Below are 11,084 nucleotides of genomic sequence, written 5' to 3'. Positions count from 1 at the left end.
GTTATCCTCTCTTAAGACCCTATGCCAAACACAAATTGGAATTCAGAAGCAAACAATGCATCTTCCTTGGATATTGTACCCACCAAAAGGGTTACAAGTGCCTTGATCCCATCTCCAATCGTGTATATGTCTCTAGACATGTTATTTTTGATGAATTGGTGTTCCCTGCACAGAATAGAGCAGCATCTTCATCCCCTAATGGATCAGATCCTTCCCCTACAGGTATTGTTCTTGATCATTCTCATTTTTACTCTATGAATAATTCTGACTCTAATACTGTTCAGACCTCACCCCCAATCACCTTGCCTTCCCCAGCACAAGTACCTATTCTAAACACTCCCCTGACTACCCCTACTGCCGAATTACTACCACCTACCCCTGATCCTATCCCCCACCTAGATCAATCATTACTTCAGCTTTTGCCTGCACCTACTGAACCAGCCTCTCCTCATATTGTCACAAGATCTATGACTGGAAACTCCAAACCTAAGTCTTTTCCCAACTATCAGCTATTCCTATCCTTAAAATCAACCAAGCATCCACTACAATCCTTTCATGCTACACACTTGCCTTCTATCCCTACCACATTTGCTCAGGCTGTTTCTAACCCTAAATGGTTTGCTGCAATGGAAAGTGAACTTCAAGCTTTAGTTGACAATGGTACTTGGTCTCTCTGCCCTAGACCTTCACATCGAAACATCATCAAGAATAAGTGGGTTTTTCGGCTAAAGGAAAAATCAGATGGCACTATTGAAAGATACAAGGCAAGACTAGTGGCCAAGGGTTTCCAACAAAGAGATGGTATTGACTACACTTAAACCTTCAGTCCAGTTATAAAACCAGCCACTATACGGATCCTTCTATCCTTAGCAATCCACTACAATTGGCCCCTCAAGCAATTGGATGTCTCTAATGCCTTCCTTCATGGTTACTTGAATGAAGAAGTCCTCATGGAGCAGCCTACTGGTTTTGTTGATGCAGCTTTTCCAGATCATGTTTGTAAGCTCAAAAAGGCCCTCTATGGTCTAAAGCAAGCCCCACGAGCTTGGTTTCATAGATTGTCACAAGCTCTTCTCCATCTTGGTTTTGTCGGATCCTTAGTAGATACCTCTCTTTTTATGCTTCATCAAGGCTCTGTTCATATTTACATACTGATATATGTTGATGATATCATAGTAACAGGTACAGATTCATCTATCATGGAGACTCTCATCCACGGCCTTCAAATGAAATTTAAGTTGAAAGATCTTGGTTGCCTTTCATACTTCCTAGGCATCCATGTCCTTCGTGACAAAACTGGCTTGCATCTAAATCAAGGTAAATACATTATTGATTTACTTGATCGTGTGCAAATGCTTGGAGCAAAGCCCTATGCCGCACCCTGCACTTCAGGCAAGAAGCTCACCAAGCTTGATGGTGATACTCTACCAGATCCCACAACCTATCGTCATATCATTGGAGCTCTACAATACTGCACACTCACAAGACCTGACATAGCCTACACTGTCAATCAATTGTGTCAATTTCTCCATTGTCCAACTACAGAACATATGAAGGCTGCTAAAAGAGTTCTAAGGTATCTCAAAGGCACACCAGATCATGGCCTTCACTTCACTTCAGGTCCTCTTCAACTTCAGGCATACTGTGACTCTGACTGGGCAGGGGATCCTTTTGATCGCAGATCCACTACAGGGTATTGTGTTTTCTTCGGCTCCAACTTAGTATCTTGGCATGCCAAGAAGCAGCCTGTTGTCTCGAGATCTAGCACCGAGGCTGAATATCGTGCAATGGCCATTACAGCTGCTGAACTCTCATGGCTTCGAATGCTACTCAAAGAATTGCAAGTTTCTCTCCATGATCCTCCTGTACTCTGGTGTGATAACATAGGAGCTATTGCTTTAGCTTCTAATCCCATCTACCATGCTCGTACCAAGCATATAGAAGTTGACTACCACTTCATCCGTGAGAAAATTCTTCACAAAGATCTTTGTGCTAGCTACATCCCAACTCAAGATCAATGTGCTGATATCTTTACAAAGGGCCTTACCTCCTCTCGATTTCTTTTCCTCAGAGACAAACTCATGGTTACTCCCCCTCCCATTCGTTTGAGGGGGGCTGTTAAGGAACCAATAGAGTCTGTTTTATAGTTATTCTTATCTTTTAGTATTATCCTTATAATTGTTCTTATCTCTTCTCTTTAGTGTTCTAGTTGTATTTGTTTTACTTATTTGTATTGAATTAGGTCTCCTAGTTTGTATCAAGTTTGTGTTTGTCAAACTTGATTACAATTGTAACTCTTTGCCTATATATACAATGAGAATGAAGCTGAGACTTCATTCCGCCAAAAGCAATTTTCTTTGCTTTCTTTCAATGCAGACATTAGTGAAGAGCCTAAATGGCTATATCCTACTCTTATTTCTTCATTATATTTTCAATATAAAATGCTCATATTTAAAAAAGAATTAGGGTATGTGAAGATAATACAAATTAATATGGTATTAGGTGGAGATATTACCAAATCATATTTTTATACAATCAAATTTGATTGTTATATAAAATCGAAGATGATGGCCGACAACTCGTAAGAGTTGGTGACAAACAAAGCTAGCTAGTGACCAGAGTTGATGGCGGTCAGAAATGGTAGCAGCCGATCGACAACGATGACCAAAGATGGGTCTTTAACAACAATTGGCCAAAACATGACCAACCATGGGACAAATATGAGAATGAACTTATACTTAAAAAGGGATGAAAATAGAGCCAACTATAGAGCTTTAAACGGCCGTGGATCATCAAAGCAAGACCAACGAAAGCCAAATTATTAGGCCAACAAAAGGCCAAAAGATGAGCTATACAGGCCTAACATAGGCCACTTGGCTTCTTATTTTTATTCAACGAATTATTATTATTATTATTATTTCTAAGTTTCTCTTTTTTTTTTTTTTTTTTTTTTGAAGTACTAATAAACAACTAGAAAAACTGACTGTCCTTTGAGAGATGCTGAAGCACAAGGACTAAACGACACTGTCTTTTGTTCTTTTGAGAAGACAAGCCTTGGGCAACTTGACAAGCTTCACAAACAAACAATCAAACAATTGGGAAACTAAAAGTAACTAATTAATTGTTTAACTAATTTCCTGGAATCCGCCATTGAAGTGCGACAGAGGTGCATGTTTCATAATCAAATCTTCATCGTTTGGATCCAAGAATGCCACAGTGTGAGGACAAACAAGATGTTGAGTTGTTTTCACAGCAAACAATGTTTTCTTTGGAACAATTAGCGGGGACCATCCACGTTCTTTAACTTGTCACAAAATGATCAACATGTTAATATAAAACAGAAAAGAAAAATGCACTATCGCAAAAGCCAAAAAGCTAAACGCGCCTTACGATGAGCATCTTAAGTTTGAACAGGTGCTAGACCTAGTTCGAACGCCCACACTCTAATCTGGTACGTCCAAATGTCTTCATAAACTCAAATGACGTACAAATGTGATATGAATAATAATATTTAACTATAGGATAATGCATTTTTTGTATTTACTAGAAGCAAGACTTACAACTGTCCAAAACACTCATTATCTCATATGCGGATAATGGATTAACGGCAATAACCACACATAGATGTGGATGGTAATTGCAATATGCGAATGTTGATATACTACAAATTATTATTCGCATTTTGCGAATGCAGGTAATGAATTGCTAATGTTGGAGATGCTCGATCTTATCAATGGTGCGAGCCACTCTGTCACTGAAAAGCTTTTAAGATATCACGTGCCCCGTTTTGAAATATTTGCTTAATTTGAGAGGAATCGAGAGGGCCCATGGGAACCTTGGTGAAGAATTAAGATATACCAGCGAACTGGCATTGGCCCTTGGGAACCCATGGGTTATAAAATATGTTTATGAAACATTACCTATGATTAATACTTTTATATGACAAGGTTTTCTTGGATTCTACTAATTCTCTGTCGCTTTCTGTCGTCCGTTCTCTTGTTCCATTCACTGGACACAAGCTGTACACTGCAATATTTAACTATATATGTTTTCAAGTCACAGTAATCGAGATTATTGCAAATTTAGTTTCATTAGTGAGAAAAGAAAAGAGATCTCGGATCGAGGAAATGCATATATAATATTTAACTACGTACGATTATTCTACATTATTTAAGTGCAATTTTAATCGTGTTTATATGAACTTTTGGGCACTCATTTTTTGGAAAAATACTATGCAATTATTTTAATATAAAAGACATTTTTTTTTTCTTTCTTTCTATCTCTTTCTTATTTCTTTCATCTAACATTTATTTGAAAGAATATTTATGGCTATGATATATATATATTGACAAGTCATGTTTGGATGAGCATCAAGTTGGTCAAAGCTCTTCAACATGGGCGTTTTTCTGATGCTTCAATTTTTTTATTTTTTATTTTTTTATTTTTTTTTATTTTATTAACACCTTTCCCACAGTGGAATAATGCTTTCACATGACCACACGTCTTTACACAGGCGAGGGTGCATCGGTTCATGAAGTTTGTACATATCTCTTTATATTATATTTAGGATCAACTCTTTCTATGTTGTTTTCCTTTTGTAATGCTCGTATTAGACAATGAGGTAATACTTTTCTCCCTTATACTTGTGGGAGGACACAACTTGATCCTTAATCTATGATATAATTATATGTAATTGACAAGAAATCAACGAAAGAATATCAATTCAAATTCCGAATTTTGACAATTATCGAGAAAAATCAAGAATTTCCTTTATTTATTAAATTTATATATGTACCGAATTCAATTAAAACTACGTCATTATTGTGAGATTGGTGGTTGTGAGATAAAAATTATTGTACTTTATAAAATTCTAAAACTCCAAATTTGTTCCAAATTTGTTCCAAATTTGTTCCATGAAAGAGGAAAGATCAACTCATAATTAAGATTCCAAGCACGCTCATTTGAGTAATTCCATCATGTACCATATTAAACGTGTAATAGGTATCGAGAAATTTAATTTAGAGTATGTTACAATCCCTATCAAATTAACATGCCGTTACTCAGAATTCTCATACTTTGGCAGCATATTTTAGTGGTAGTCTTATAGTAGTAGTAAGAGGAAAGATAAACAAACCAATAAGCATTATAAAGGCTCCGTTCGTTTTGGCGTAAAACGATTTTTGAAAAATAATTTTAGTATTTTTTGGTGTTTGATGTGATAGAAAATAATAATCAATGGAAAACATTTTTGGTTTGAACAAAAAAGCTTATTTAATTTTCATCAAACAGTTTCCCTTTTTTAAATTTGTAAACTATTTTATTATTTTTTGAATTTCTCATTCTTAAACCACCAAGACTTCGCCGCGACCCCATTAGGATACTGCCAGGACTTCGCGAGGGACACCATTGGGACTCCGTCTGGATAGTGGAGAGATTTCATCAGGACTCTTTAGGGATTAGGTCGGGACACCACCGGGACTTAGTCAGGACACTGCCGAGACACCTCTAAAACCTAGGTGGGACACCTTCGAGACCCTGCCAAACCCTAGCCAAGACATCGTCGGGCATCTGTCGAGACACTGCCAAAATCCTGCTAGGACACAACAGGACATCGTTGGTGAGACTTGGCCAAGACACCATTTGGACTTCGTCGTGACACAGTTGGGACACCACTAGGCCTCTACCGAGATCCGAACAGGACATCGGTATGGGGTGGCAGGTGATCCCCAACCCCCATGGAGTGGTAGCCCTACTGTTGGCCACCCCTTCATTTAAAAAAAAATAATAATAAAAAGAAATAAAAAAATAAAACTTTTTTTTTAAATTAAATTATTAAATAATTATTATTTTAATGTGATGTGGCAAAAATGCTCACTTGGCACTAACATAAGGCACAATTTTGGATGGAAAACCAAAGGAAAGATATGTTGCACCTTTTTGATAAGCTTAGGCTATTAAAATAATAATTAAAAAAAAAAAACATTTGAGGTATAATTTGTTTTTACACTTTGACTCAAGGATATATCTAAAAAATTCCTTTTATTTAATTAAGACAAATGATAGAATCCTAACAATAATTAATTAACTAATAGCACGAATTTATAAAAAAAATAAAAATAAACAGTCATGATATTTACATTAATATATAATGAATGAATAAGTTAATTGAGAAACTCATGAAAAAGTTTAAATTCGTTCAAAAAATAAATGAACCATGCTTAAAGAGAGTATCTAGCTCAGTGATAAGCTCGATGGCTTGTGTTTAAAATAAAGCTAAAATAAACCGAACTTGAACATTCTATATTCAACTCGATTCACTTACAATCTTAGTTTAATATGTGACCGTGAGCTACGTGGAATAAAATTAAATAGCAAAATAAATAAACCAATAATGTAGTGAACTGTGTTTATTACATTTGTTTTTATCTCTATATAATGATGAATACTATCTTGCACATCTACCGCTTTTTTTTTTGGCCAAAACTCATGCAAGGTTGAGAATCAAAAGACTCCCCGTTTCTTCGGACTGCTCAAGAGGCTCTGAAGCTCAATCTGTAACGGCAAGAATTCGAATAGTAAGTAATGTCAATTACGTGTACGTAGTAAATCTTCATCATATATATTTTTTTTATCATCATGAGTTTAGCATTTTTCTCTTTTTCTTTACCATTATTCTTTTATTCTTAACTTCGTATATTGTTTCAATTTTTAACACTAGCATCATACCTTTATTTCTTCTTTCGAACCCTCAAATCAAAATCTTGGTACTTTTGTCATGGTGGTTCTGATTTACCATTTCGCAAATCTGGTAGAAGAAAAGTTTACGAAAAACCAGAAGAAAAATGAAGAAAAGGAAACATGAATTTGTACTTAAACCAGTATTTATTTTTTTCTTTTTCTACTTTGTCCTCTTAAAAAGAAAATTTAAATCCAGCCCGGCCTCTAAACTTAAATTTGTACTTACGTATCTATGAGTTTAGGTTGTGTAAGTTCAAGGAAGAAAACATGAAATGAGCAAGAAAAATGGAAAAGAATTCCATACTGTATTTACTCTTCAATCATTCTCTCTCCCTCTAAATCTTTAACTTGTTGATATCTCAATACATAACTTATCTAAAAATGTTCATATCTCAATTTTCTATCAGAATTATTTTTACGAAACCAGCAAAAAAACAAAAAAATGGAAGACGGTGCAAGTACTGAAATATCTCCAGCAACAGGTTCGTCCTACATATCTACTCCTCCTAAAACATCGTCTTCAAATATCTCAAGTGTGTCAAGTATTGAAATATCTCCAGCAACAGGTTCGTCCTACAGCTCTACTCCTCCTAAAACATCGTCTTCTAATATCTCAAGTGTGTCAAGTACTGAAATATCTCCAGCAACAGGTTCGTCTTACAGCTCTACTCTTCCTCCTAAAACATCGTCTTCTAATATCTCATGTGTGTCAAGTACTGAAATATCTCCAGCAAGCAATAATTCAGCTGGGACATCAAAAGGAAAGTCCCCAATCCCAAGTGAAGATCTTGAAGGTAAGTGTCACTCTCTCTCTTTGGTCATAACAGGTGACTGAGTTATTTTCGACTTATCTTAGCTAGGGAAAAGTGTTGCGAATGCGTTTATACCATGTTTAAAAAAAAATTAACAAAACTCATAAAAACACATATTTAACAAGCTCCCTTCTTTACTTTTTATTTAATTCTTATCATAGACGTGCCTTACATTCCAAGAGCCAAAAAGTTAATTATATAATTTTTTAAGCTTATAAAACGTTCCTTCTAAAACATCGTCTTCTCATGATAATGCAGTCCATCAAGGAGCCGCTCCTAATCATCACTCGAGTATGACAAGTTCTGAAATATCTCCAGCAGGCAATAATTCAGCTGGGACATCACAAGGAAAGTCCCCAAGCCAAAGTGAAGATCTTGAAAGTGAAACTGATGCGGGTAAGTGTCACTCTCTCTCTTTGGTCATAACAGGTGACGGAAAAGTGATGCGAATGCGTTTATACATCTTGCAAAAACTGCATTGCATGTGAATCTTCTGTTAAACACACCTTCTGCATATATCTGCATGCACCATTTCTGATTTATGTTAGGCCAAAGTGTCACCTTCTGTACGCCAAAACAATAATAACAAATAATGAAGCAAACGAACAATTACAAAGGAAAAAACAGAAGAAAGAAGACAAAATTTCACTTGCTGCACATACGTATGGTCATGGGATAAATTAGTTCATCCAACATCTTAGCATGCATCCAAGTGGCATGATTTTTCTCCACAAGTTGAAATTAATACACTTGAGTTTTTTCTTTTTCTTTTTCTAAATAAAACATAAAAAATTTCCAGGCGAAATAATATTACATGAAAAGCGTACCACTGGTGCTCCCCTCCTTCGAGCTGCCATAAGAGGTGATTGGCCGGCTGCTAAGACTTTTCTTGAGGAAAACCCAGAGTATGTTCAAGCTCCCATAACTAGAGAAAAATCGACAGTACTTCACATTGCGGCGGCTGCACAACACACCACTTTTATAGAAGGATTGTTGTCTTTGGAATTAGGGATGACTCCGGAGGACGTGGCAATAATGCAAACCAGTTATGGATATACGGCCCTTCACTCTGCTGCTCAATCAGGGAACGTCGATATTGCTGAACAGCTAGTGCGAAAAAACAAAGAACTGCCATTCGTCCGTAATGAAGAAGAAGAAATGGCACTCCATGTTGCAGCTTATCTAGGACAGACAAACTTGGTCTCGCATCTATTCTCTGATAGTTTTTTTGAAAAGTTGACTCGTGAGGAACGCATTAAGCTCTTTCATTATACTATTTGCAATGATATGTATGGTAAGCCCTATGTCTCACTAGAAACATATTAGCTACCATACTATAAGGATTTCTTAATTAACCTTTTGACAATGATTAAACTAATGTGCCGTTGTTATGGACAGATATAGCGCTGAAAATTCTGGGAATGGATGCAGAATTAGCAACTACCGACTATAAAGGTAGCCCATATGGGTGGAAAGCTTTGGAAGAGTTGGCAAAGAAACCTTTTGCAATTGGCAGCGAAAGCCGACCATCATACTGGAAAAGTTGCTTAAATTCCTGTATGTTTGCCTCCATCCAGACTTCTTTATTTGCAGGGATATATATATACACACACAACATTTCCAAGCAGCTCTTTTATTACATTAATCACAACTGGATCACCTTGGCATAGGGAAATGCTCTTATTTGATTTCATCAAATCTTTAGATGATATGATCTACTCCTAAACTAAGGAAAATTCTATGAGGGAAATTATTTTCTATTTTATAAGTCTCAATCTATTATAATATACTTGTAACTATTTCCTTTATACACACACAAGGACATGGGGGTAGCATTTTTTCTTTTCTTTTTTAGGAAAAAAGCTGGCATTTTTACTTAAATTCAAAAGATAGAAGAGATTTAAAGCTAGCATATCTTAAGAAGTCAGTAATTAGGACATGACTAGCCGCATCGATTGCTTTAGTCATCTCTGCATTTTCATTTTATAAAGATTTCAATATAATTTCTTATTATGGAAAATGGTAAAATAATTAAATATATTTAATATTTCTTTATTACCAATTCACCTATGATTTCTGAATAGATTCTTTTTCTCAACCATAGGGTTCAAAGGGGTCTATAACAAAGATTTGACAAAGACAAGAGACAACCATCATCAATTAGTTGATGACCTTTGGAAAATGGTTCAAATTCCAAGGAAACAGTTCTTACCAAACTGGGATCGCTATGATGTGACTTTAATTTTTGAAGCAGCAAAAATTGGAAATGTTGAATTTCTAATTGAACTTGCAAACTCTTATCCTGACCTTTTATGGCAACTAGACAAAACTCAAATGAGCATATTTCACATTGCTGTTTCATGTTGTCATGAGAGTGTGTTCAATCTAATATATGAGATAGGTGGTAACAAGGATAGCCTTGCATCCTATGCAAATTCAATAACCAAAGACAACATGTTGCATTTAGCTGGACAATTGGCTCCTTTACATCGACTAAATATCGTATCAGGAGCAGCCCTTCAAATGCAACGAGAGTTGTTGTGGTTTAAGGTGAGCAATAAAATTAATTTTTTTTTTTCCCTTCTAATTGCATATATAATGCTTCAACTCTTGTCAATTTATACCTGGTCAACTGTAGGGGATAGAAAAGATTGTGCCACGGTCATGCCTAAACGGCTTGAATTCACAAAACAAAACACCTAAGCAAGTATTTACAATGGAGCATTCAGATTTGAGAAAAGATGGTGAAAAGTGGATGAGGGAAACATCAAATTATTGCATGCTCGTGGCAACATTGATTGCTACTATGATTTTTGCTGCGGCCTTCACTGTACCAGGTGGCAACGATCAAACAACAGGAACTCCTCTTTTCTTTAGAAGTAACTGGTTAATGGTATTTTTCATATCAGATGCAATAGCGTTGTGTTCCTCTTCCACCTCAATAGCAATTTTCTTGTCAATTCTCACGTCACGTTACACAGAAGAGGAGTTCTTAACGTCATTACCTTCAAAGTTGATGCTTGGATTTGCCACACTCTTCTTCTCCATGGTGGGCATGATGGTAGCCTTCAGCGCAACTTGCTTTCTAGTGTATACAAGAGTAAGGGCTTGGGCTTCGTTTGCAGTAGTCATTTCAGTTGGTATCCCAATTATTTCGTTTGTTGGACTACATCTCAGGCTTTTTGTTGATATATTCCACTCAACTTACAATTCTAGATTTCTTTTTCGGCCAAATGAATGTAGACTTTTTCAGCAGAAGATGCAAGACAAACAAAAAGAAAAGAAAATTGGAAGAGGTTCAAGTGATCTTGAAGACGGAAGGTAAAGGAAGACAATTGATTGGTATTTATCTTAAATTTTCCATCAAGACTTATTTGGTTTGTACATACTATCCTATAACCCGAGCTATGCGAGGGTTTTTCATTATAATTTAATTCTAAAAATATTTTTACGAAAATGACTTAGAAAAAAATATAAATAATAATAATGAAAAGGAAAAAAAGGAAAGAAAATTAGGGTTATAGAGGAATTCAT

General features: G+C 35.9%; 2 protein-coding genes across 2 annotated transcripts; both read left to right on the top strand.

Moving 5' to 3' along the window:
* The first annotated feature begins 950 nt into the window (after nucleotides 1-950).
* Nucleotides 951-3,804, top strand: LOC132169318 (uncharacterized mitochondrial protein AtMg00810-like). The gene is made up of 2 exons (XM_059580372.1): nucleotides 951-2,103; nucleotides 3,695-3,804. Exons 1-2 carry the CDS (start codon nucleotides 951-953, stop codon nucleotides 3,802-3,804), a joined length of 1,263 nt encoding a protein of 420 aa, XP_059436355.1.
* A 3,376-nt stretch (nucleotides 3,805-7,180) lies between these two features.
* LOC132169317 (ankyrin repeat-containing protein NPR4-like) lies at nucleotides 7,181-10,875 on the top strand. The gene is made up of 6 exons (XM_059580371.1): nucleotides 7,181-7,532; nucleotides 7,809-7,946; nucleotides 8,350-8,844; nucleotides 8,949-9,107; nucleotides 9,655-10,100; nucleotides 10,189-10,875. The coding sequence occupies exons 1-6, from the start codon at nucleotides 7,181-7,183 to the stop codon at nucleotides 10,873-10,875; spliced, it is 2,277 nt and encodes a 758-aa protein (XP_059436354.1).
* The last annotated feature ends 209 nt before the right edge of the window (nucleotides 10,876-11,084 follow it).

The sequence above is a fragment of the Corylus avellana genome, chromosome ca2 (assembly GCF_901000735.1).
Source record: "Corylus avellana chromosome ca2, CavTom2PMs-1.0".
Lineage (NCBI taxonomy): Eukaryota > Viridiplantae > Streptophyta > Magnoliopsida > Fagales > Betulaceae > Corylus > Corylus avellana.
Note: the sequence above shows the minus strand (reverse complement) of the source record. Positions and strands in the feature narration are given on the sequence as shown.